Source organism: Pongo pygmaeus, chromosome 12 (genome assembly GCF_028885625.2).
Source record: "Pongo pygmaeus isolate AG05252 chromosome 12, NHGRI_mPonPyg2-v2.0_pri, whole genome shotgun sequence".
Lineage (NCBI taxonomy): Eukaryota > Metazoa > Chordata > Mammalia > Primates > Hominidae > Pongo > Pongo pygmaeus.
Window position 1 is genome coordinate 96770525 of NC_072385.2, and position 25741 is coordinate 96796265.

At 36.9% G+C, this 25741-nt stretch overlaps 1 protein-coding gene across 5 annotated transcripts in view; it reads left to right on the top strand.

Annotated features, from left to right (window-relative positions):
- The window catches only part of HEATR5B (HEAT repeat containing 5B), a 105852-nt gene that overhangs the window by 499 nt on the left and 79612 nt on the right, over positions 1-25741 (top strand). For 4 of the 5 annotated variants that reach the window (XM_054473290.2, XM_054473297.2, XM_054473307.2 and 1 more), the window contains exons 2-14: positions 449-596; positions 4506-4717; positions 6828-6936; positions 8211-8360; positions 11578-11749; positions 13456-13613; positions 14919-15168; positions 17938-18093; positions 18853-19103; positions 21790-21901; positions 23104-23256; positions 24837-24936; positions 25265-25374. In XM_054473290.2, the coding sequence (XP_054329265.1) occupies positions 471-596; positions 4506-4717; positions 6828-6936; positions 8211-8360; positions 11578-11749; positions 13456-13613; positions 14919-15168; positions 17938-18093; positions 18853-19103; positions 21790-21901; positions 23104-23256; positions 24837-24936; positions 25265-25374 (2059 nt within the window). In that variant the 5' untranslated portion in view covers positions 449-470. Of the gene's footprint in view, positions 1-448; positions 597-4505; positions 4718-6827; positions 6937-8210; positions 8361-11577; positions 11750-13455; positions 13614-14918; positions 15169-17937; positions 18094-18852; positions 19104-21789; positions 21902-23103; positions 23257-24836; positions 24937-25264; positions 25375-25741 lie in introns of those variants that run through there. The other variant, XM_063648813.1, reaches the window with a different exon arrangement.

A 25741-nucleotide genomic window follows, 5' to 3' on the forward strand; every position in this document is an offset into this window, starting at 1 on the left:
TGCTGGGTGTTTAGACCTCAGTCCCCCTGGCCAGGTGCAGCGCGGGAGGGTAAAGGTGCGATGTACCGAGCAGTGGACGAGAAAAAGGAGAATGGTTGTCAAGCCCGGCTGGGGTGTTTGATCTTAGTGCTTCAGTTTTCTCATTTATAGAACGGGTAAATGACATATGTGTTGCTGGACATATTTCTTCTGGAATAATGCCTTTTTTGGCAATAATTTAATTTTCTTTTCACTCCATGATTCATTCTTCCTTACCAAGTAGTTTTCTTCTGTTTTTGTTTGTATTTTTGTCTTTTAAAAGTATGTTCTCAGGTTTTGCCTCAAAGAAGTTGAGTTTTTCCCCAAATGTAATGAGTAGTCATACTTTTCTTAGTGGGTATATTCCATTAAGCTTGACTTTTAACATTAAAAAATACTTACAAGTATTTTTTACTCTGTTAAATTTAAGGTGTGAATTTAAAACTTCAGTAATGGAGTTAGCCCACAGTTTATTGCTAAATGAAGAAGCTTTGGCTCAGATCACCGAAGCAAAAAGACCAGTTTTTATCTTTGAATGGTTGCGATTTCTTGATAAAGTCTTGGTTGCCGCCAACAAGGTATGTTATTGCTCTTTTTTCCCAGTTGCATTAACGTAAAGAGATTATGTGGTCATGATTCTTAAGAAAACACATGTTATTTTTTGGAAGGTTTATGGGTCACTTATGGAACTTGAGACTATTACACGAATAGGAATTCAGTGGCAAAACTCAAACCTCGTTTAAATCCAGTTCATTGCCTACCTTCTTTATGTCTCTACCTGGGCAGCTCATTGTAACTGGAGAAAAAACATGGCTGTATGACTGGTGTCACTTTAAATTTATCATCACCCATTGCAAGTGATCTCTCTATGCTGCCTAACAATCCCAGTATCTTCACTTATCTCTTTGAGGAGTCAATAATAGGCTTTTTTTTTTTTAAATGTTTGTTTTTTCTTCCTGCATAGCCTTGATTTGCCGAGACCAGCTCGGCTGGGGAGACCCTAACCCAGCGACGCTAGAGGAATTAAAGGCACACACAGAAATATAGAGGTGTAAAGTGGGAAATCAGGGGTCTCACAGCCTTCAGAGCTGAGAGCCCGGAACAGAGATTTACTCACGTGTTTATTAACAGCAAGCCAGCCATTAGCATTGTTTGTACAATTCGATTAGCTGAAAGTATCCCTTATGGGAAACAAAGGGATGTGCCGAAACAAAGGGGTGGGTCTGGCTAGTTCTGTGCAGCGGGAACATGCCCTTAAGGCACAGATCGCTCCTGCTATTGTTGTGGTTTAAGCGGTTTTCTGGCCAGGTGTTCCTTGCCCTCATTCCGGTTTCGTTATGGCCATCATGAACATGTCACAGTGCTGCAGAGATTTTATTTATGGCCAGTTTTGGGGCCAGTTCCCAACATTGATTCAACTTACTTTTTATTGTCTGTGTATTTTATATTCTGTCTTTAAAAGTAGATACGGCCCGGCATGGTGGCTCACGCCTGTAATCCCAGCACTTTGGGAAGCCGAGGTGGGTGGATCACCTGAGGTCAGGAGTTCCAGACTAGCCTGGCCAACATGGTGAAACTCCGTTTCTACTAAACACTACTAGAAGTACAAAAATTAGCCAGGCGTGGTCGTGGGCGCCTGTAATCCCAGCTGCTCAGGAGGCTGAGGCAGGAGAATCGCTTGAGCCCGAAAGGCAGAGGTTGCAAGGAGCCGAGATCGCGCTATTGCACTCCAGCCTGGGCGACAAGAGTGAAACTGCATCTGAAAAAAAAAAAAAAAAAAAAAAGTAGATACTTCCCTCAAATGTCTAATGATCTTTGGCTGCCTGCTCAAATTTAAAAGTGAGTAGTAAAAACCTTTCTCAGCAGGGCCAGTCTTTTAAACTGGACTTCACTGTAGGCTAGTTTGGTTCCTGACCTTAGTATTTTAGGTTTCTGTAGGCTAGTCATTCCCCAGAAGATACTTTTCTACTGTCGTGTCTGAAGAGTATATAGCTAGCTGGCTACGTTCTTGGAGTTGTGGGAGAAGACTGGTGACTTTAAAGTTCAGTATGTGAACTTTCACTGCATCTCCTCATTTTCAGTGCAGTTTTCCCAGACCGCAACTGTGCCTGGACTCTCCTAGTCTAGACATACAATATTTCACTCTTCCCAGAGAATAAACTTTCAGTCTGCTTCCATAATGGAGAAGGGGATTCTTTCTGCTTGTTAGACTCTCAACCATTCCCTCTATCTCAAGGTACAACTTCACTCCCACCGGCAAAAGCACCTAGGGCCTAAAAAAACCATGATCTCTTAGGGGGTCCTGTGTTGTAAGTTAGGTCATTTTGCAGCTTTCCCTGTTGGGAACAGTTGGTTTCCAAATACTGTGTTGATTCTTTCTCGTGTTTTCTTTACCCTTTGAATTTGTGCTTTGTTGTTATTGTTCCTGTTGTTGTTGCTACCCTTTAGTATGGTTTTAATGGAGTTTTTATAGAAACAGTTAATGCATGACCTCATGTAAATGACGAGTTAATGGGTGCAGCACACCAACATGGCACATGTATACATATGTAGCAAACCTGCACATTGTGCACATGTACCCTAGAACTTAAAGTATAAAAAAAAAACAGTTAATGCATGGATTCACTTGTAATCGTCAACTAGACGTTTCTGTTTTCTCTTAAATCCTCTACAACTGGGGATTTACTTCCACTCCACTGAAACAGCACTTGTCCAGCCATTACTGATGACAGATTGCCCAGAACAGTGGTCAGTATTCTGTCTTATTTGATCCATCTCCATCTTTTCACCTTGAAACACTTAAAACATCTTTAATTTTGTTGTGAAATTGATAAATACAAGACTATATAAAACATGAAGCATAATAATGAATATCTGTACACCCTCCACCCAAATTAAACAATAAGATGGTTATCATTGCTTTGCACAGTTTGTGTCAAGTTTTCTTCCTTTTCGTGGCTTCCCAAGACACTGTTAGGTTTTGGTTCCTCTCCCACTTCACTAACTACTACTTCTTGTTCTTTTTTAACTCTTCCTCAGTTCAGAGCATTTTTTTTTTTAATCTGTACATATTCCTTCAGTGATATCATCTAATTGTATGATTTTTACTATCATCTATAAAATAATGATTCCCAGGATAATGTTTACTCCACCTCTTTCTTATCTAAGTGGCATCTCAGAGTTAACATACCCAAACCAAATTCTTGAATTCTCCTCCCAAACCTGCCCTTTCCCCCATGTTCTCTATCTCAGGAAATGACCATTTCATCCTTATAGTCGCTCAGGGGGAAAACCATAGAGTCATTTTTGACTTCCCTCTTTTTCTCAAATTTCACATCGTATTCACCAGCACATCCTATGGTTTCATCCGCAAACAAATCCAGAGTATATTTATCATCTCCATGGTTACCGTAATCATCTCTCATCTGGATTATTGCATCTGCTTCCTATTTGCTCATGATGCTTTCCATTTATGGACCTTATAGAGTATTCTTAGAGTGAGCCTGTTAAGACATTTAGATCATCACCCTCCTTTGCTTCAAACTTTTACTCAGAGTAACATACAAAGTTCTCTTACTGACAGTAACATACAGAGTTCTATAGTCGGGTACAAGAGACTACCTCATTTGGTCCCTTTTATCCTTCTGACTTCATCTCTTACTACTTTCTCTTACTCCACTCCAGCCAAACTGGCCTTCTTGCTGTCTTTAAGGATACTAAGAATGCTCCAACCTCAAGGCCTTTATACTTGTTCCTTCAGCCTGGAATGTTCTTCCCCTGGGTATCTGCATGGCTCACCCCTTCACTTCTTTTCAGAGAGAGGCCTTTTCTAATTAATCCACCTAAAACAGTAAGCACCCATACTATTCATTTGTTTGGTAAACTCTATCCCTCCCCACTAGAATGTAAACTTCATGAGGGCAGGGACTTGTTTGTCTATTTTGTTCACTGTTGCACCCTAGTACATGGCATACGTTAAGTACATAATAAATATTGTTTGAATAAATGAATGAATTCTAGGTATTGATTATGGATAGAGCTGGGTATATTTTTTCCTGTTGCCTAGGGCTCTTCAGTTTCTTTTGATTTCATTTGCTGACCTGTAACTTTATGAACTACTGACTTCGCTTTTACATGGGAAACCTATCTGGGTTCTAAGACATCCATACACCCAATATTTTGCATCCTTTGGCTGTTGGTTTATTTCTTAGTAAGTTGGTCTCATAACTTTTTGAATCAGAGTCTTCACTTTTATTGGAGCTAACCTTTTGGCTTTGGAGGAGAATGAAGGAGAATATTTAATGTAGGAAAGAATGTCTCATTTCTTACTGAACTTTTCCTTAACTTGAAAATTCTCACGGTTTATGTTTAATACAATATAGATTTTTAATTATTAGAGTGCCTTAAGTGTTAACTAATTTTTATTTTGATTAAAAGGTAACAAAAAAATTTTTAATGATGTTCTTTTAAAATTTTTTTTGTAACAGACCGATGTAAAGGAAAAACAGAAAAAACTTGTCGAACAATTAACTGGATTAATAAGTAGTTCACCTGGACCACCTACACGAAAATTATTAGCTAAAAATCTTGCAGCCCTTTATAGCATTGGGGATACTTTTACAGTTTTTCAGACACTTGATAAATGCAATGACATTATCAGAAATAAAGATGACACTGCGGCCTACTTACCAACAAAATTGTAAGTACTTACTTTAACAGGGGCCCTTGAAGTTTTATTTTTTCTTTCAAGGAAACTTAGTAGGAGACTATGGACCATAAAAACCCGCAGGTGGGTGGAACCTGCGACATGCTGCTAACAATGAGAGCTCTAAGTGGATCGAGTTGTGATGGGAAGATAATGAGTTAAATTTTAGGCATGCTGATTCTGGAATACAAATGGGAATATCCAAATGACAGTGTATAACAGGTAGTTGGAAATTCTAGTTGGGATTTTAGAGATTTGTTGGGAATGTAGTTTTGGTGAGTAGGCTGAATCCTTTGATATGAGTAAAGTTACCTAGGTGGAGGAGTATATTTGAGAAGAGAAGATGGCTAGAGATACAACTCTAGAACATCAACATTCAAGGGGCCATGGTCAGTGTAATAGCTTACAGAGGAAATGGAGAGATTATTCAAAACCTGGATTCTAATTTTTAGATCTACTTTTAGGTAGTTACCTGGTATCACTAGGTAACTACCTAGATATATTGTGATTAGATTTTTGTGTTTGTTTAGGATAGATGTAGACCTCAAAAGTTTTAGAGGAGATTAGACAGTACTAGTACTTCCTAGTTTGTTTTGAAGTTTGAAGCTGTGTTAATACTTTGATGATTTAGTTCACTGCCACTTAGCAAATATGCACATAATTTTATAGTTCTGGTTAAGTAGAATTGATTATACATTCATATATATTTCCAGTGGAACCATGGGTCTTATTTAGGAAATCTCTAATGTATGCCGGCATGTGATGCCAGTCATTTTAAATTTATTATCAGCCTACAGGGTATCAAAAAGCGTGATATTTGGAGTTGAAGAGGTGAAAGTTGACTCCCTGATTCTGCTGTTTATTTTGTGTTTGATTGTGAGCTAAATTTAGTTAACCTTTCTTATCTGTAAATTGCTCAGATCACATAGCTTTTATTTATTTTTATTTGTTGGAGCGGGAATGGCTTGCCTCATGGTAGACCACCTGCCCACTTCCAAGATCCAACTACACATAGCTATTAGATGGTGGGTTCTAGGATTTAGGCACAGGTCTGCCGGACTCAAAAGCATCCACTCTTAACCACCATGTCCTACTTTTGCCTTTAAGCTAAACCCACAGCTATTCACTTACTATTGACCTAAGTGACACTGGGGTCATTTCTTGCTCCTGAAGAAGTGTGTTGCTATTACTTTATTCTTCCAAGTGTTCTGTTAATGTAATTTAGATTAAATTTTACAGGTTTACAAATAATATAGTATTATTTGTAAATTAAGAGACAGACACTGTGAGCAATGCAAATGTATGAGATATATTCCCTGTTTCTGGAGTTTACATTTCCACTGGCAAGACAAGATAGAGACATATAAAATGGTCAAGTTACAACACAGTAAATGATATAATTTTGTCAAAATGAGTGATTGACATTAAGTGTTATATATAATGAAAGAAGAGAGGGATTGTTGAGGATTGACATAATTTGGAAAGTCTTCATAGAAGCAAAGCTTAGGGGCCGGGCGCCGTGGCTCATGCCTGTTATCCCAACACTTTGGGAGGTCAAGGCAGGTGGATCACCTGAGGTCAGGAGTTCGAGATCAGCCTGGCTAACGTGGTGAAACCCCGTCTCTACCGAATATACAAAGTGAGCTGGGAATGGTGGCATGCACCTGTAATCCCAGCTACTCAGGAAGCTGAGGCAGGAGAATGGCTTGAACCCAGGAGGCAGAGGTTGCAGTGAGCCGGGACCACGCCACTGCACTCCAGCGTGGGCGACAGAGTGAGACTCTGTCTCCCCACCAAAAAAAAAGAAAACAAAAGCTTGAATTTCTTCCCAAACAATGGGTACGGTTTATTATGTACATATATAGATTCTTTTGTATTCCTAACAAGAATGCAATTTAACTATAATATTTAACAAGAATACAATGTAAATATAGTATAGTATTTGTTGCAGTTATGAAGGATAAACAAATTGTTTTTGGTAGTTGAAATTAAGGATTATAGCCAAAAGTGTCCTAGACAAACGCAAATTGATTTCTGAAAATAGGAAAAGTATAATTGTATCATTAACCTGAACAATGACCAGTGAAATTGTCACTTCTTACAGGGCTGCGGTGGCTTGTGTCGGAGCATTTTATGAAAAAATGGGGAGAATGTTGGGCAGCGCATTTCCAGACACAGTAAATAATCTGTTGAAATCTCTGAAAAGTGCAGAGGTAAGTTTTACAACCAATATTATTTGAATATTTGCTTGTGGCAAGAGTTAGATGTCAGCTAAAATATGTTTGTTTCTTTTTCTGTCACTGTGGTCTCATATTGTTTAGCAAGGAGGTAATTTCAAATTATTACTTGTCCCTTCTTTTAACATATATCAGGGGGAAGGGAAAGAATGCTTTTCTTTGACAATGAATAGGTTTACCTGTTATTTTTTATTTAGTCCTATGGTACTTTTGGATTGGCTTTTTTTTTTTTTTTTTCCTTTTTTTTGGTGCCGCAGCTAATGTGTTAATTTCCTGGTTGCTGTAATAAATTATCTTAGACTGGGTGGCTTAAAACAACAACAATTTATTGTCTCACAGTTCTGGAAGCTGGAGGTCTGAGATAAAGTGTCAGCAAGGCCATGTTTCCACTGAAGGATCTAGGGAAGAATGCTTCCTTTCCTTCTTGCCTTCTAGTGGTTGCTGGAAATCTTTGGTCGTCCTTGGCTTGTAGATGTATCTCTCCCATCTCTGCCTTCTTTATCACATCACCTTTTTCCTTTGTGTTTTGTGTCTAAATTATTTTCCTGTTCTGTGATACCAGTCATTGGATTAGAATTGGATACCTCTTCTGGGAACTATTTGTCTATTCATTCATTAAAAAAGAATTGAGGACATAATATTTGTCAGGCATTAAACATACAAAGATGGTCCTGACCTCAAAGAACTTACAGTTTAGTGGAAGAGATCTAAGTGTGAATAAGCATTGTGATACACTGTGATGAGTATACTATTAGAAATAACAATAAGCACTATGAGAATATGGATATAAGAGTTTGAGTTAGTCACAAGAAGATGAAGGTTTGCTATATTTCTGACATGTTTTTTTAAATGTGTTGGATGTTTTCTGCTTCCTCTTTTGGATCAATTATATATTATTAACTTTTTTACTTAATATTTTACATTCTGAAATATTTTATATATTGAGATATGATATTGAAGCTTTTGAATCTGTCTTCATGTTTTCATTATATTGTATGTACTTCAGTAAGTCATAGAAATATTGGAATATATTTACTTAAAACCTAATTTTTTAGAAAGATATTATTTAATTGACTATTCTTACTTGCCAGGTACTTTCTAGAATACTTAATTTTATTGTACTTTTCATTATTTACTGTTTATAATTTGGAGGTAAGACCATTAGACCCAAAGAACTTTTGTCTTGGTATGTTCTTGTTTAAATATGGAATTTATTTTACAAAATAGTTTTGTTTTGTATACATGTCTAGTCTCAAGGGCGAAGTGAAATCTTAATGAGTCTACAGAAAGTTCTAAGTGGACTGGGTGGTGCAGCAGCTTCCTCTCATCGTGATATTTATAAGAATGCCAGGTCTCTCTTGACCGATAGGTCAATGGCTGTTCGATGTGCAGTGGCCAAGGTTAGTACTCGACTAATTTAGAATACAGCTCTTTATCCTTCTTGCTCTTAAACAGTTAATGATTTTTCTCTTTTAAAATTTTAAATTATGTTTTGTGTTCCAATGGATTAGTTTCATTTTCTAGAATTATATATAATAGTATCACATCATGAGATGTACTTTTGTGTATGTGTATTCTGGCTTCTTTCACTTAGTATAATTATTTTGAAATTCATTTATGTTGTTATATGTATCCATAGTTCGTTCCTTTTTATTGCTGAGTAGTATTTCATTGTATGGATATGTCACATTGATTTGTTCACTCACCTGTTACAAACATTTGAGTTGCTTCCAGTTTTGATTATTACAAAAAAACTGCTGTGAACATCTATATATAAGTTTTTGCATGAACATATTCTTTCATTTCACTTCAGCAAATACCTAGGGATAGAATAGCTGGTTCATAGGGCAGATTTAGTTTAATGTTCAGAAAACTACAAAACTGTTTTCCAAAGTACTTGTGCCATTCTGCATTTCTCCTAGCAGTGTATGAGAATTTCTCTTCCTTCATATCATCACCATTGTTTGTTACTGACAGTCTTTTTAATTTAAGCCATTCTAATGGATACATACCTCATTGTATCTCATATTTCAATGGTATCTCATTGTGGCTTTAGTTTGCATTTCCATGATGACTAATGATAAGCATATTTTCAGGTGCTTATTTGCCATCCATATCTTCTTCGAAGAAGGATGTGCTCAATCTTTTGTCCATTGTTTTATTGGGTTGTTTTATAATTATTGACTTTTGAGAGTGTTTTATAGGTTTTTTACATATTCCTTTATCAGATATGTGATTTACAAATATTTTTCACAGTGGGTGGCCTGTCTCTTTATTCTCTGAACAGTGCCTTGTAAGGAAAAGACATTTTGAATTTCATCCAATGTATCAATTTTTCTTATATGGATTGTGCTTTTGGTGTTGTATCTAAGGAAACATTTCATAAACCAGAGTTTGCCCTGTGTTTCCTTCTAGAAGTTTTATAGTTTTATACTTAGATATGTGATCCATTTTGAGTTAATTTTTGTATATGGTGCAAAGTTTGAATCAAAATTTTTTGTTTTTTTTTCAATATGGGTATCCACTTCTTCCAGTACCATTTCTTTTTTTTCTTTTTCTTTTTTTTTTTTTTTTTTTCTTAGAGATGGAGTCTTGCTCTGTACCCAGGCTGGAGTGCAGTGGTGTGATCTCGACTCACTGCAAGCTCTGCCTCCCGGGTTCACGCCATTCTCCTGTCTCAGCCTCCCGAGTAGCTGGGACTACAGGCGTCCGCCACCGTGCCCAGCTAATTTTTTTTGTATTTTTAGTAGAGATGGGGTTTCACCGTGTTAGCCAGGATGGTCTCGATCTCCTGACCTCGTGATCTGCCCGCCTCGGCCTCCCAAAGTACTGGGATTACAGGCGTGAGCCACCGCACCCAGCCCTTCCAGTACCATTTCGAAAAGCCTGTCTTTTCTTCACTAAACTCCCTTTGCACCCTTTGTTGAAAATCAGTTGTGTGTATATGTGTAGGTATAATTTTGGACTCTCTATGCTGTTTCATTGATCCATTTGTCTATCTTGATGCCAACAACACTTTTCTTCATTACAGTACCTTTGTAATAAGTCTTGAAATCAGGTGTTGTTAGCCCTCCAACTTTGTTCTTTTTCAAAATTGTTTTGCCTAGTCTAGGTTTGTCAATGTCTACAAAAATACCATGCTGGGATTTTGATTCAGGTTGCATTGAATTTGGAGAGAATTGCCATCCTAATAATATTAAGTCTTCCCCCCTATGGACATGATATATCTCTCCATTTATTTTGGTCTTTGATATCTCTTAGCAACATCTTGTAGTGTTAAATGTACAAATATTGACAGAATACAAATAAGACTGGGAAAATATGACTAAAATCATTAATTCTGTAAATTTCAACGTCCATGCTGGGCGTGGTTGCTCACGCCTATAATCCCAGCACTTTGGGAGGCCGAGATGGGTGGATCACCTGAGGTCAGGAGTTCAAGACCAGCCTGGCCAACATAGCGAAACCCCATCTCTACTAAAAAAAAAATTAGCCAGGCATGGTGGCATGTGCCTGTCAAATCATTTTTCAGCATCTATTGAGATGATGATTTGATTTTTCTTTTTTAGTTTGCTAATGTGGTGAATAACATTGATTAGTTTTAGAATTTTAACCAATATTGCATGCCTAGGATAAACCTCCCTTGGTCATGATATATTATCGTTATTATATATTATTGTATTAGATTTGCTAGAAGTTTGTTTAGAAATGTGTATCTGTGTTCATGAGGGATATGGGTATGTAGTTTCTTTTTCATGTAGTGTCTTTGTCAGGTTTCAGCATCAAGGTGATACTGGCATTATAGGATTAGTTGGAAAGTTCCCTTCAGTTTTCTGGAAGAGTTGGTATAGAATTGGTATTATTTCTTACCTGAACATTTTGTTGAATTCACTGGTGTAGGCATCTCCTAGAGTTTTTTTGAGGGAAATATTTTGAAGTACAGAATCAAATTTTAACATAGATACTGGGCTATTCAGGTTATCTGTTTCTTCTTGAGTGAATTGTCTATTTCCTCTAAGTTGTCAATTTTATTGGCATAAAGTTGTTCACGTATTCTTTTTAACTTTAAAACATGTTGAATCTGTAGTGATTTGACCTCTCTCATTTCTAATTTTGGTAATTTGTATTTTTACTTTTTTTTTTTTCCTGATCAGCCTGACTAGAGATTTATCGAATTTATTAGTCTTCTTAAAGAAGCAGCTTTGGTTTCATTTCTTTTCTTTTTTAGTTTCCTAGTCATTAATTTCCTTTATTATTTCCTTTTTCTGCTTACTTTGTGTTGAATTTGCTCTCCTTCATCTAGTTTTTTAAGGGTGAAGCTGAGGTTATCGATTTGAGACCCTTCTTGTTTTCTAATGTGGTGGTTTAGTGTTACATGTTTCTCCCTAACTAGAAACTCTCTCAAGGCAGTAGGCTGGGACAATTGTAGGGTTCATCTTTTTTTTTCCTCAAAGATGCTTCATTGCCTGATGTCCAGTGTCTTGAAAACTGTTGTTTCATTTATTTTGTCAAGTTTTTTGGTTATCTCAAGAGAGGTCATGAGTCTGGTTCTTGCTATTCCATCTCTGGAAGCCAGATGTTATAGGATGTTATTTACTTTTTAATTTTTAATTCCAGTGTCTACTAGAACTACAGAATGAAGCTGTATTTATGTGGACTGCTGAACTAGAAAATATAGCCACTCTCTGCTTTAAGGCTTTGGAAAACTCAAATTATGGGGTACGAGTGGCAGTGTCTAAACTTCTAGGAACAGTCATGGCCACAGCATTAATGCCAAAACAGGCAACAGGTATTGTTGTTTGCCCTTGATTTAGACCATAACAGACCTAATTAGTTATTGCATATAGGCAAGTCACTGTAATGAATTTAAATTTTTAGGTATCTTTGTCTACTTTTTCATAAAATGAAAGAACCTGGCTGGGCACGGTGACTCATGCCTGTAATCCCAGCAATTCTGGGAGGCCGAGACGGGTGGATCATGAGGTCAGGAGTTCAAGACTAGCCTGGCCAAGATGCTGAAACCCCGTCTCTACTGAAAATACAAAAATTAGCCAGGCATGCTGTCTTGCACCTGTCATCTCAGCTACTTGGGAGGCTGAGGCAGGAGAATCGCATGAACCCAGGCAGCAAAGGTTGCAGTGAGCCAAGATCGCGCTACTGTACTCCAGCCTGGGCGACAGAGCAAGACTCCATCTCAAAAAAAAAAAAAAAAAAAAAAACAGAACCCAAATGGCATTTTCCTTGATGTAGTCACATTTTTTGTGATGATAATGTAGAGGATATCTAGCAATTATGCTGGACATATAAGCACATAAGATTTATGAAATGATTTTGGATAATGTATAAGGTACTGGAATCTGGCACTTTATTTGCTATTTATTTTCAGCACTTTATTTGCTATTTTCAGTCTCTGATGAGTAGATCCCTGTTTGTACCACAGTATTAATTTTTAATTTTTCTTGATTATCATTATAAACAGAATCAGAGGCCACATTGAGTTTTCAAATTACTCTTGCTTTGCTTCACAGTTCCATAGAGATATCTCAGGGGTGCCTGTGAGCAGATGCTGAGTGAACCCTGCCCCAGTCTTGTCCCCACCTCTACCCCACCTCTGTGTCATAGAAAGAGAACTAGATGTTTTAGGTTCAAGTCCTGTCTCTTGTATTTATTAATTGTGAAACCCTATTTCACTTCTTTGAGCTTTGATTTCTTCATCTTTAATGATAATTATTTCAGTAGATGATGATGATGATGCTGATGATGATGATGATGTAATGTTTTAAAATGCTAACTATGTGCCAGGCACTGAATTAAGTGTGTTACAAAATTTAATCCTCATAAAAGCCCTTGTGAATTATATGGACTGTTATTACTGTTTTATAGATGAGGAAATTGAGACTTAGATTCTGTAACTAATTTTCTAAAAACTATTCTGTGTCGGAAATGAAATTCAAATTCCGGGCAGCCAAATACCAAAGCTTGAATTCTTAGCCATGAGCTTTATACCTCCTCTGCAGAATTTTTGTGAGGATTGCATTTGCTACTATGTGTGGAAGGGGTTCATAAAATATGAAACTCTCTACCAGGGATGCCGATTCAGTTGCATTCCCAGTAACATGTTAATCTATTGGTAACTACTGTATAGAAAGCACTGTGATGAGAAAAGTTTTTTGTGTCCATCTCAGGCGGGAATGAGAACTGAGATCACTTAGTAGTATCTGCTGTGGGTATGCTTTGTCATTATTGTGTTACACATAGTATTATCATTATTATTAGACTGTTTTGCATAGATTTATTGAATTGCTTTTATTTCTAGCTCTTTCCATTTTCTGAGCATTTTTTCCTTTGGAATTGAATTCAGTTTTACAAGTACATTGAAAATTTTAAGAAAACAATTATAAGGAAACTAAACCATTTCCCCATTGTAGTATGAATTATTAAGCTAGAGTGCCTCAGAAATATATTTACTTATACTTTTATTGTTCTTCTTGAAAGTAATGCGTCAGAATGTGAAGCGAGCAACATTTGATGAAGTCTTAGAACTGATGGCCACAGGATTTCTGCGTGGAGGGTCAGGTTTCTTAAAGAGCGGTGGAGAAATGTTAAAAGTTGGAGGGTCCGTTAATCGCGAAGTGAGAGTTGGAGTTACGCAGGTTTGTAACACATATGTGTAAAAGAATTTTGGCCAGGCACGGTGGCTCATGCCTGTAATCCCAGCACTTTGGGAGGCCGAGGCGGGCAGATTGCCTGAGGTCAGGAGTTTGAGACCAGCCTGACTAACATGGTGAAACCCCATCTCTACTAAAAACACCAAAAAATTAGCCAGGCGTGGTGGCGCACGCCTGTAGTCCCAGCTTCTCAGGAGGCTGAGACAGGAGAATTGCTTCAACTAGGGAGGTGGAGGTTGCAGTTAGCCGAGATTGCACCACTGCACTCCAGCCTGGGTGACAGAGTGAGACTCCATCTCAAAAAAAAAAAAAAAAAAAAAGATTTTGTTCATATCACTTGTGAAACTTGGTGGAAAACTGTTACTAAGTAACAGCTCACAGAGACATTTTTAATATTGTCCGGTTTCTTTCGAAATGTTTCTTTTACCAAATGAATGAATTACATTCAAATTCCAAATTACATGCTTATATGGAAATTCGGTAGATATTTAATAATATATAAATAAGCCTATGTCTACCATATTTGTGTAAATATCTTTAAATAAAGTTCCTACATTTTGCTTAACAGAAAATCAGATATAAAGTAACTCAGTTTTCATTGAAACTGTATTCAGGTAACTTGAGCATTTAGATTTTAATATTCTCCAACAACCCTGTAGCTAAAAATATTGGTTAATGCTTTGATTGGATTTTCTATCAGTGTTTAATCACCAATGTAATTATAAGATTATATCTGACTTGAAATTATAATTTCAAAATAACACAGAATAAGAGGTTATAGTTAATGATCTAATAATAATTAATACCTAATAAGATGAAATGGTGATCATAGTCAAAATCACGATTTCAGTCAAAATCATAACTGTACCTTGATCCTGAAACAAGTATAAAATATAAGTAAACAATTTTTTAACTTACAGAAAAAGTCGTACGTAAGGGTTTTATAGCTCTAAGTCAGTGTTTATTTAGGATGTTAAGGTTTTCTTGTTTGTGTAACGTGTTACCTTCCCGATCACTGGGGTAAATTCAGCTTCCCTTCCCTCTCAGTGCTGTCCCTTTGTGTTCTTCATGAAGTTGTTATCTTAAGAACTGTTTTTTAGTCAAAGATACTTCACTAATAATTTGTATTCCAGAAGTAGTAAAAAGACCTCAAGTTTCAATTTTCTCTGTTTTAGCCTCAAATATAATTCATTCTGCATGCTGTTATCAGTTATTTTAGTAGTTGCTCTATCTTTGATTTCTGTTCAGTTATGTAAGTGTATCTGAAGTCGTACCTTCCTCTATTTACAGGCGTATGTTGTTTTTGTGACAACATTGGGTGGTCAGTGGTTGGAGCGCAGCTTTGCCACGTTCCTTTCCCATGTACTTGATCTGGTTTCCCATCCTCGGGCAACACAAACACATGTGGAGGCTGTGTACTCCAGACGATGTGTTTCCTTTATCCTGAGAGCTACTGTGGGCAGTTTGCTAGGTGAAAAAGCCCAGATTGCAGCTGCCAAAGAAATCTGCCAAGCTATTGGAAAACAAATGAAAGCCGTAGGTAAGAATTGATACCATTATGTGTGTTGATTACCTTAGTCATTTAGTTCTTTATTGTTATTCTTAATAAATATCCATAGGACTGATTAGTTTATCTTTCTGTGTGTTTTCATAGTGATTTTTATTGAGTACTCTTATTGGATATTAAAATCACAGAATTACAGTGAAATAGAGTTTTTAAAGATTTGGGTGGTATGTTGGTAAGATTGTGTTTTCTGTTTTATTTCTAGTACCTATACGGATTTTATAACTTTTCTGGCATGCAGCAGCACATTGGTTGCTGTCTTCAAGGAATAATCTATTGTCCTCTTTCTACTTTTAGAGCCTGTTGTTTTATAAACATATATTTTTATTGTTTCTTTTCCTCCCCTCGTAGGCTTAATATGAAAACTTAGGAACAATTACAGATGGTTATTAGCCCACTATAAGATGTACTGGAAACCTCCATTATACATAATTACAAGAAATTCTTCTCTAAAAAGTATCAATTTTATAAATTTTTCAATTTAACAAATAGTTATTGAGTGTCTTAGATTTGCAGAGCAGTAATTCAGGGTTTAAATAATGAATGAGATAAAGTTTCTCCCTTCATGGAGCTTTTAATACAGTTATAAACTAAATATAAAAGCAATACTAAAAGCAAGGCAAAATATAAATTCTAAAAGTTTAGTTTTTTCACTGTTATTCACTATTTCACTATACCAACTTTAATAAGGGAAATTATATTGACTAATAGAGGTCTTTTGAAATAAGGATTTAATGAATAAATATCAATAATTTATTTTTTAGAGATATATGTATTAAATGTTGTATAAAATTAGTAAAAAAAATATAAATAGTTGTAGTTTTTGTTGTTTATAATGGCTTACTTAGTAAACTAGTTTTATTTTTTATTTTATACTATTTTATTTGAGACAGAGTCTAGCTCTGCTGTCCAGGCTGGAGTGCAGTGGTGTGATCTTGGCTCACTACAACCTCCACCTCCCGGGTTCAGATTATTCTCCTGCCTCACCCTCCTGAGTAGCTGTTATTACAGGCATGTGCCACCACTCACCCTGCTAATTTTTGTATTTTTAGTAGAAACAGGGTTTCACCACATTGGCCAGGCTGGTCTCGAACTCTTGACCTCAAGTGATCCACCTGCCTTGGCCTCCCAGAGTGCTGGGATTTCAGGTATGAGCCACCATGCCCAGCCAGTAAACTAGTTTTAAATGTATAGAGCTAACTGAAAATTATGAATTGTGAATTAAAGAGTGTTTAAATTAATGAGATATCATTCCTTAAATATGCTAAAATAGTCATCTGTCCTAGATTCACAATTTAAAGAATAATTTGCACATTGATTCACTGAGGAAATGTTTAGTGCCAGAAGCACTGCGCCAAATGGTGGGAGTAAAATAGCAAGCCAGATGCATACAGCACCTGTCCTCAGGGAGCTTAAAGTTTAGCAATCAAAATATGCATTTCCAAGTCCAGAAATACCTAAAAACAAAAGAGTTATTTGGCCAGGCGTGGTGGCTCATGCCTGTAATCCCAGCACTTTGGGAGGCCAAGATGGATGGATCACTTGAGGCCAGGAGTTCTTTGAAAACAGCCTGCCCAACATGGCAAAACCCGGTCTCTACTAAAAAATACAAAAATTAGTTGGGCATGGAGGTGTGCACCTGTAGTCCCAGCTACTCAGGAGGCTGAGTTGGGAGGATTGCTTGAACCCAGGAGGCAGAGGTTGTAGTCAGCTGAGATAGCACTCACTACTGCACTTCAGCCTGGGCAACAGAGCAAGACTCTGTCTCAAAAAAAAAAAAATTTAATTATAGTCCTCAATTTATTAATCTATTATATCCTATTCTGTATTATGTATTTTATAGTCTATTAATTCATAATGAATGCAAAAAAGAAAGTTTTACTATCATTTAAAGGTTCTTAATGTTAAGGTCAAATGCATTATTTGATTTTGTTTTTAAATCCTGAAAGCAGAATTAAATATAATGATACATATTGGGGATTTGTGGGCCAGAATGTATTCTCAATTAGTAATTTGGCAAGGGATCTTTGGTTGTCTCTTGTCAAACACGTTTCAATTCTAGTGGAAGCTAAAAGGTTGGAGTAGCAGGCAGCAAGGCTAATTAATGGAAACTTTCAGAAACATTCCAGTAAGAGGTTCTTAAGGCATTTTCCTTATAGATCAATTTTCTGGTCAGTAATTTAACAGATACCTCCAATATATTGGAACACTTAAAGTAGCAATGGTAATAAAGTAATAATAGCTGCTAACATTTATTGAATGTGTATTATGGGCAGCATTGTGTTAAATTCTTTATATGCACTGACTTTTTAATCACCACAGTACAGTTTGAAATAGGCATGTAAGCCCATTAACAGATAAGGAAATTGGGACAGAAAAGTTGAACATCTTGCTCAATGTCACATAACTAATATAACTAGTGGAATTGGGATTTGAACCCAAGTCTTGTTTCTGCAGTATCTGTGCTTTTATACACTGGATTGCTGCTGCTTGCTAAAATTAGGTTGTATTCCTAGAAGCAAAGATATATCTCAGTATATATTTTAGCATTATTATAAAGCCATTAAACAATGTTTTTAAGTCGCTTCAGTGTTTAGTTCTACAAGTTTTCCACTGAGAAATAACTGCATAGTTTTTAACACTCAGACATCAACTGGTATGGCTAAAATCATAAATTGTATAGACCAAAAAAATCATACCACAATTCATTTCTCCTATGTCAAAGACATGATTTTGTGTTTCCAGAAGCAGTAGTGAATGACACAAGTGGAGAAAACAAATCTGGCGCAGCAGAGATTGCAGCAAGCCAGCATGTGATGGTCTGTGCCCTCCAGGAACTCGGGAGCCTGGTGCAGAGCTTGAATGCCACCGCGTCCCCTCTTATTCAAGAAGCGTCTATAGGTATGACATTCAGTTACTTGCTAGAATGTTTTTTCACTTTTTTCAGTCGTGTGATTGATATTTAATTCCTGATTAGTTGCTTATCATCATCATTAGCACTTCAGATCATCAGGTTTTACTTAAATTGATACTAACTGTGATAGGCTGGGCGTGGTGGCTCGGGCCTATAATCCTTGCACTTTGGGAGGCCCTGGTGGGCGGATCACTTGAGGTCGGGAGTTCAAGACCGTCCTGGTCAACATGGTGAAAGTCTGTCTCTACTAAAAATACAGAAATTAGCCAGCCGTGGTGACACATGCCTGTAATCTACTTGGGAGGCTGAGGCAGGAGAATTGCTTGAGCCCAGGAGGCATAGGTTGCAGTGAGCCAAGATCATGCCACTGTACTCCAGCCTGGGGGACAAAGCGAGTCTCAAAAAAAAAAAGATTCCTTGTAAAGAATATTGAATTAAATGGTTAAATAAAGTTTTGGAACAGAAATCAAAAGCAATTGTGGTAGTTTTTTAATAAAAATTGACTAAAATTTATTGAAGACTTCTATTAAATTTTACATCAACATTGAATATAATTGTACTATGTTCTTCATAGAAAATGTTCCTTTGAAGTACTCTACTGTATGTAGTTTTAGGCAAAGTTGTGGATCTATATGTGTGAAATCTTGGTGATTATCATTTCAGTTATTGTTTTTTAGATAGTCTTTGAGTTTCTGAAGTCATTTGACTTCATTAAAGAGTAATAGTTTTGAGTATTTCTTTTTTAGGGCTTTTGGAGATTGTGACTTCAGTGCTTCTTCATCCAAGCATGGCTGCCCGACTTGCTGCTGCATGGTGTTTGCGCTGTGTGGCTGTGGCATTACCTTTCCAGCTGACACCATTTCTAGACAGGTGTGCAGAACGGCTCAACAACTTGAAGACCTCACCAGAAGCTGTCAGTGGATATAGTTTTGCAATGGCTGCTTTGTTAGGTGGAGTACATCAGTGTCCTTTGGGCATTCCTCATGCCAAAGGAAAGGTATGACGGAGATCCTAGACTTGGGAATGCTGTCACGTGGGCTTTGGTCTTTATAGGAACGCTGCTGTGTTTAATGTTGAACAGGATGGTCAAATAATAGTTGTACTATGTTAACATAAAACATAGTGTTCTTACTATGGAGTTAACAGACCCTAATTATAATTTGATATTTAAGTCTGATGTAAGGATAATAGATTTTGTCTAAGTCTAGTAACGTGTTATAATTTATTTTAGAGGGAAAGAGAAAAAAAACAGCCTAGGCAACATAGTGAGCCCCCATCATTACAAAAAATAAAAAAAGTTAGCCAACTTCGTGGTCCTAGCTACTGGGGAGGATGGGTTGGAAGGATCACTTGAGCCCAGGAGTTTGAGGTTACAGTGAGCTGTGAACATGCCATTGTCCTCCAGCCTGGGTGACAGACCAAGACCTACCCTGTCTCAAAAAAAAAAAAAAACCCAACCTTATACTAATATAGTAATTATTTGAAAGTCAGAGCTTTTCTTTCAGCTTTTAGAAATAAAAGTTCACATTGCTATACATTCAAAGATGTCAGGAGACTATGCTATTGTGATATTTAGCATTTTGATAATGTTTAGTAAAAATTGAGTGGTTTTAATAAATCATGGCCAGGCATGGTGGCTCATGCCTGTAATCCCAGCACTTTGAGAGGCCGAGGCAGGTGGATCATTTGAGATCAGGAGTTTGACACCAGCCTGGTTAACATGGTGAAAACTTGTCTCTATTAAAAATACAGAAAAATTAGCCGGGCATCGTGGCCCATGCCTGTAATCCCAGCTACTTGGGAGGCTGAGGCAGGAGAATCACTTGAACCCAGGAGGTGGAGGTTGCAGTGAGCTGAGATTGCACCACTGCACTCCAGCCTGGGTGACAGGGAAAGACTCTGTCTCAAAAAATAAAAAATAAAAAACAATTTATGAGTAGCTTTTTTTTTTCTCCTTTCTTTCTATTGTATACTACTATCATGGTTTTCTTCTCAGTAATCTTAGGTGTTTATATAAATATTATTTGAAACTTTACATAGGCAGATTGGGGCTAGAGTTTTAAATTTTGATTTTTTTTCTGGGCTATTAAGCCCATGTCCATTCATAGGAGTTGCATAGCTACCGATGAAATCGAGACTTCCCTCTCACTTTGTCATATAGTTGCTTCCTCATTCTCATCTTCCTCGGACTTTCCGTCTTCCCCACACGTCCCATCTTCCTTCCACCACTTTCATATTTTACATTTGCCCAGAGACCCTTAGGGCATACCCAGTACTCAGAGAGTAAAATATAATCTCCTTTGTCTGGTAAACTGGTATCTTATGATTTGACTTCATTCCGTCTATTCATTCTAATTTCCTGTTGCTCTAATTAGACTAGTTATCTTGCTTTCTTCCCCGGCCTTTTTCAGCTTCGAAGCCTTTGCTCTGCTAACCTCTTAGAGTTTCATCTCCCCTCTTATTCAGCTGCACCAAATTTAAGTCTATACTAGCCATTCTGTGTGGATGTTAATACAGCAAAGCACTAAGAACAGTGCTAGCCCATGTGACCACTAAATAAGTGCTGTCATTATTGGCACTATTATTCCACATTCAAAGATTTGTTGAACTCCTATTATGCATCTACCATTGAGCTAACCTTGCCTGGGCATGGTGGCTCAGACCTGTAATCCCAATACCTAGGGAGGCCGAGGCTGGAGGATCACTTTAGGTCAGAAGTTTGAGACCAACCTGGGAAACATAGCAAGGCCCTGTCGTACAAAAAATAAAAAATGAAATTTTTAAAATTAGCCAAGTAGGTTGGCATACACTTGTAGTCCTCCCTACTCAGGAGGCTGAGGTAGGAGGATCCCTTGAGCCGAGGAATTCCAGGTTACACTGAGCTATGATTGTGCCACTGCACACCAGCCTGGGTGACAGAGTGAGACCCTGTCTCTAAAAAACAAACAAATAAATAAGCTAATCTTTTGGAGCTTACAGTCTTAGAAGACACAGGAAAAATGAGAAGTGGATTTGTTGCATGATGAAATGACAAAGTAGTAGCATAGATGCTATATTAACTTATTTTATCCTTGCAAGGCTGAGATAGGCATTCCTATTATTTCTGTTTTACCAGTGATGGAACTAAGCTGTCCTAGATGAGAATGCGAGTAAATGGCAGAGATGACATTTGGCCCTAGAGCCTGGGTCTCTTCAGAGTCATCAGTGCAATCAAGACTGACCAGGTCTTGATGTTGCCTCTTTCAAAACATGCTAATAACACGAAAGGACAACTTCTTTTTTTTTTTTTTTTTTTCTTTTTTTTGAGACGGAGTCTTGCTCTGTCACCCAGGCTGAAGTGCAGTAGTGCGATCTCTGCTCACTGCAACCTCCGCCTCCCCAGTTCAAGCAATTCTCCTGCCTCAGCCTCCCGAATAGCTGGGACTACAGGTGCCCGCCACCATGCCTGGCTAATTTTGTTGTATTTTTTAGTAGAGACAGGGTTTCAATGTGTTGCCCAGGCTGGTTTTGAACTCCTGAGCTCAGGCAATCTGCCCGCCTCAGCCTCCCAAAGTGCTAGGATTACAGGCGTGAGCCACCGCATCCGGCCAACAACTTCTTTTAAGTAAAGTATGCTAGTTATCTGTTTCCTTATTTAATTTAACTTGTTTGAATTAAAATCCAATTCTAAACTTTTCTTGCAGATGGTAGTTAGTATTGCTGAAGATCTTTTACGAACTGCTGCCCAAAATAGCAGGCTATCTTTACAGCGCACCCAAGCTGGCTGGCTTTTACTTGGAGCACTTATGACTTTAGGTATAATTATATTTGAGTAGGATTTTTGTCACGCTATAACCGTCAGTAGCCTGTAAAGCAAATTTAATTTAAAAGTGTTAAGCTTCACATTCTAGATTTTCATTGAAGTTGTAAAAATGGTGTAAAGATGTTTTCCTCGTCATTTGCTAGTAGATTTCTCTTTTTGGTAATTATTGCTTAAGGACATTTAATGAGAAAGTTGTTAGCAAAGTTTCACCTTTACCATCAGAATAACCTTTGTCTACCTGATGAGTTTAGTGTTTAAAAGAGATGAAAATATGAGGGAAAATTCCATCCCCTAAGTGAAAACCAGCAGTGTGATTTTAATAGAGTGGTAAAGTCACATTTAATTGGTATTGTTAGTGCTGCTTTTCTGGGGTAACCCTTAATGTGTTTCACTCTTAAGTAGTGTGACAAATCTGCAGTGTAGGCAAAATTTAACATTGTACATAGTACAAAAATACCTATTATTGTGATGGGGTATGTTCACATTTTAGTTCATATGTTTAGCTGCTGCTGTAAAAAGTGTGTGCATATGTGTACTACACAGTTATACAGATCTAAGCATCTATCTATTGGAAATTATACTTTGACCTACTTTTCTTTTCTGAAGAAAACAAAAAGTTGCAACTCATTTCCAGAAGTTTATGTTAAGTATGTTAAGTGGTATGTTAAATGAATTTTTTAGCAATGTAAACATGGATTCCTAGGTCTGAATATATTGTATCTCCATGAAACTAAATTAACCACATAAATTGCCCCCAAAACTGAGGAATATGTATCTGTATGTGTGTGGGAGTGGGTATATCTGTTTATATACATATGTATATGAAAAAGACCTCATAGAATGTGTCTGAGATATATTTTATTGATAATATGCAATCCACCATTCTCAATACAGTTGGGTAATCCTTTAAAAATTGCTTTTTGTGTATTTTATGTTTGGATTCTAAAAATATTGACAGTTTAAGGTGAATTTTATTATGCTTTGATCTATATTTTAATCAGTGAATAAAGTTCGAAAATAATGTAATTTTAGAGATAAAAATAGAGTGAAATAACAGATATTGTTAAACATCAGTATTTTACTCTATTTTCATCTCTAAAATTACTTAAAGTTTGTGATGGGCTCATCTTCCTTGATACTTGTTTGTAAGGTATGTTACATATACATGGTTTTGTATTCTCATTTTATTGGTTAGGACCATCTGTAGTTCGTTACCATCTGCCCAAGATGTTGTTATTGTGGCGAAATGTTTTCCCACGTTCCTTAAAGGAATTGGAAGCTGAGAAGGCCCGAGGTGATTCTTTTACCTGGCAGGTAACTTTGGAAGGTCGTGCTGGAGCTCTATGTGGTAAGAACTGAAAGGATTGTGCTTCACAATATTATGATATTACTAAAATATTTGTAAAGTAAAAGAAAAATCACTATTTTATAGTTTTTTTATTTTACTGGATAATGATAAATTCATAGGCTTTTAGATTTAAATAGAAACTTTATAAATGATCCACTTCAGTTTGCTAACTTTGTAATAAAAATGAAACCCAGATTCTGAAAAAGTGTTTAGAGCTGGTGGTTAGACAGGAACTAGAACTCAGGCCTCTTATTCCCACTTGTTGCTATCTTACCCGTCAAAGAAGCACTGAGTCACCATGTAAAAAAAAAAAATACCCAACAGCTGTTTAAAGAAAAAGAAACTCAGGATTACCAAAGTTATTGCATTTGCAGTTAGTCTTTTCATAATGGAGAAACAGCTGTTTTTTCACATCCTTATCAAATCTCCAAACCTTCATATATTTTTCAGGTATCAACATTACAAAAATAACAGATACAGTTGTTTTCGCCTGGGAGTTAACAGCTTACAGGAAACACTCAGGTTTTGTTTCGTTTGAGAACTAGAATGACATTGGATGTCCCAGTTCTTTTTTGGTTTATCTCAGGGTGAAAACTACTTCTTTTTCCAAACTGGGAGAGAGATACATGTTTAACCACAAGGGCAGCCAGGCAAGGGGGCACCTTTACTCTCACACATCTAAGAGGTGTTTTAGTCTTGGCTCTATTGCTAAGGGGCCAATAAAAATATTTTTTCTCACTGGACCATTTTTGTTTATATACATATATATTTACATAAATATATGTAAAAATTCAAAATGCAAAAATATATGTAGTGGCCGGGTGCTGTGGCTCATGCCTGTAATCCCAGCACTTTGGGAGGCCAAGACGGGTGGGTCACTCTCAGGAGTTCTAGACCAGCCTGACCAATATGGTGAAACCCTGTCTCTACTAAAGATACAAAAATTAGCCAGGCGTGCTGGTGCTTGCCTGTAGTCCCAGCTTCTCAGGAGACTGAGACAGGAGAATTGCTTGAACCTGGGATGTGGAGGTTACAGTGAGCCGAGATCTCACCACTGCACTCCAGCCTGGTTGACAGAGCGAGACTCCGTCTCAAAAAAAAAAAAAAAAAAAAATTTATATATATGTATACACACACACACACACACACACACACACACACATACACATATATCTGTAAAAGTTGCAAATATATATGTAATATATGTAAAAAATTCATGTAAATTTTAAGGCATTGTTTATACACATGAATGTATATGTTTATAAACAATGCCTTAAAATTTCTTTCTTTGTAGTCATCTGAATTCCTATGGGATCATAGTCCTCTGAATTTCCACCCACAGAAATCTCTCTAACCAGTACCTTCTCTTCCTCCATTTTTCTATCCACCTTTTTTCTACCCTTTTCCACGATTTTTCTTTGTAGTTGTTGCAAGTTTTTCTTTTGGTTCGGCATGGTTTTAGAACCTTGTAAGTTATAATAATTAAGTATTACAACTGCCTTTATAGTTATACAATTTTATAAATTAATTCAGGTTCACAACAGCTACTCCAAATCTGTCCTTTTAAACGTTTTATCTAGCCATGAGGAGCTTTGTTGCACATTGTCCTGAGCTGCTAACTGAAGATGTGATTCGAAAATTGATGACCCCTATTGAATGTGCCATGACTATGATGTCACAGTAAGTAAGCAATTAAGACAAATTCACATCCTATTTTATATATTAATAATATACTTCTCAGCCATATTTCGTGCTTTCTTCTAGAATCATCTAGGAAACATAGAAAACTTTACTTTTGTAATATAACTTTAAAAAATTACAGCAATGGTGTGGATTGAAATACAGTTGTATCTTAAAGTGTTTGTTACAGTGAAGACCACAACATAAGCTAAAATGAAAGTGTATACTTATCAGTGTACTTTGGCAGTACATTGATACATTGCTAAAAAAATTTATAGGTAATACTTATTCTGGTAAGCCATTACCAACTATGTTTTTGATATTTTAGCATTCCATCTGTAATGAAAGCCCATGGAGCTCATCTGAAAGCTAGTGCTGCAATGGTCCGTTTAAGACTTTACGATATCTTGGCTTTGTTACCTCCAAAAACTTATGAAGGTAAATTAAAAATTTGTGGTATCTGATAAAAATTTTTCTTTACAGTTCTTCACCGTATTATAGAGTCTGACCAAGGCTCTCCCACTGAGTTACTGTGCAAAGGAAGGCCACCATTTTATTTTTCTTCATGTAGAGTAGCTGACACTTGTTGACTACTTACTGTGTTCTGGGTCTCGTTTTTAGCCTTTTGTATTAGCTTCTTTGACTCTATTGCAACTTATGAAGCCTTTAGCCCTATTTTATAGATGAAGAATCTCAGATTGAGAGACTTAAAGAAACTTAACTTACCCAAGACTTAGAGCTAGTTAAGTGGCAGAGCTTGGATTCAAATCTAGCTGGTTTATCTTCAAAGTGTGCACTTTTAATT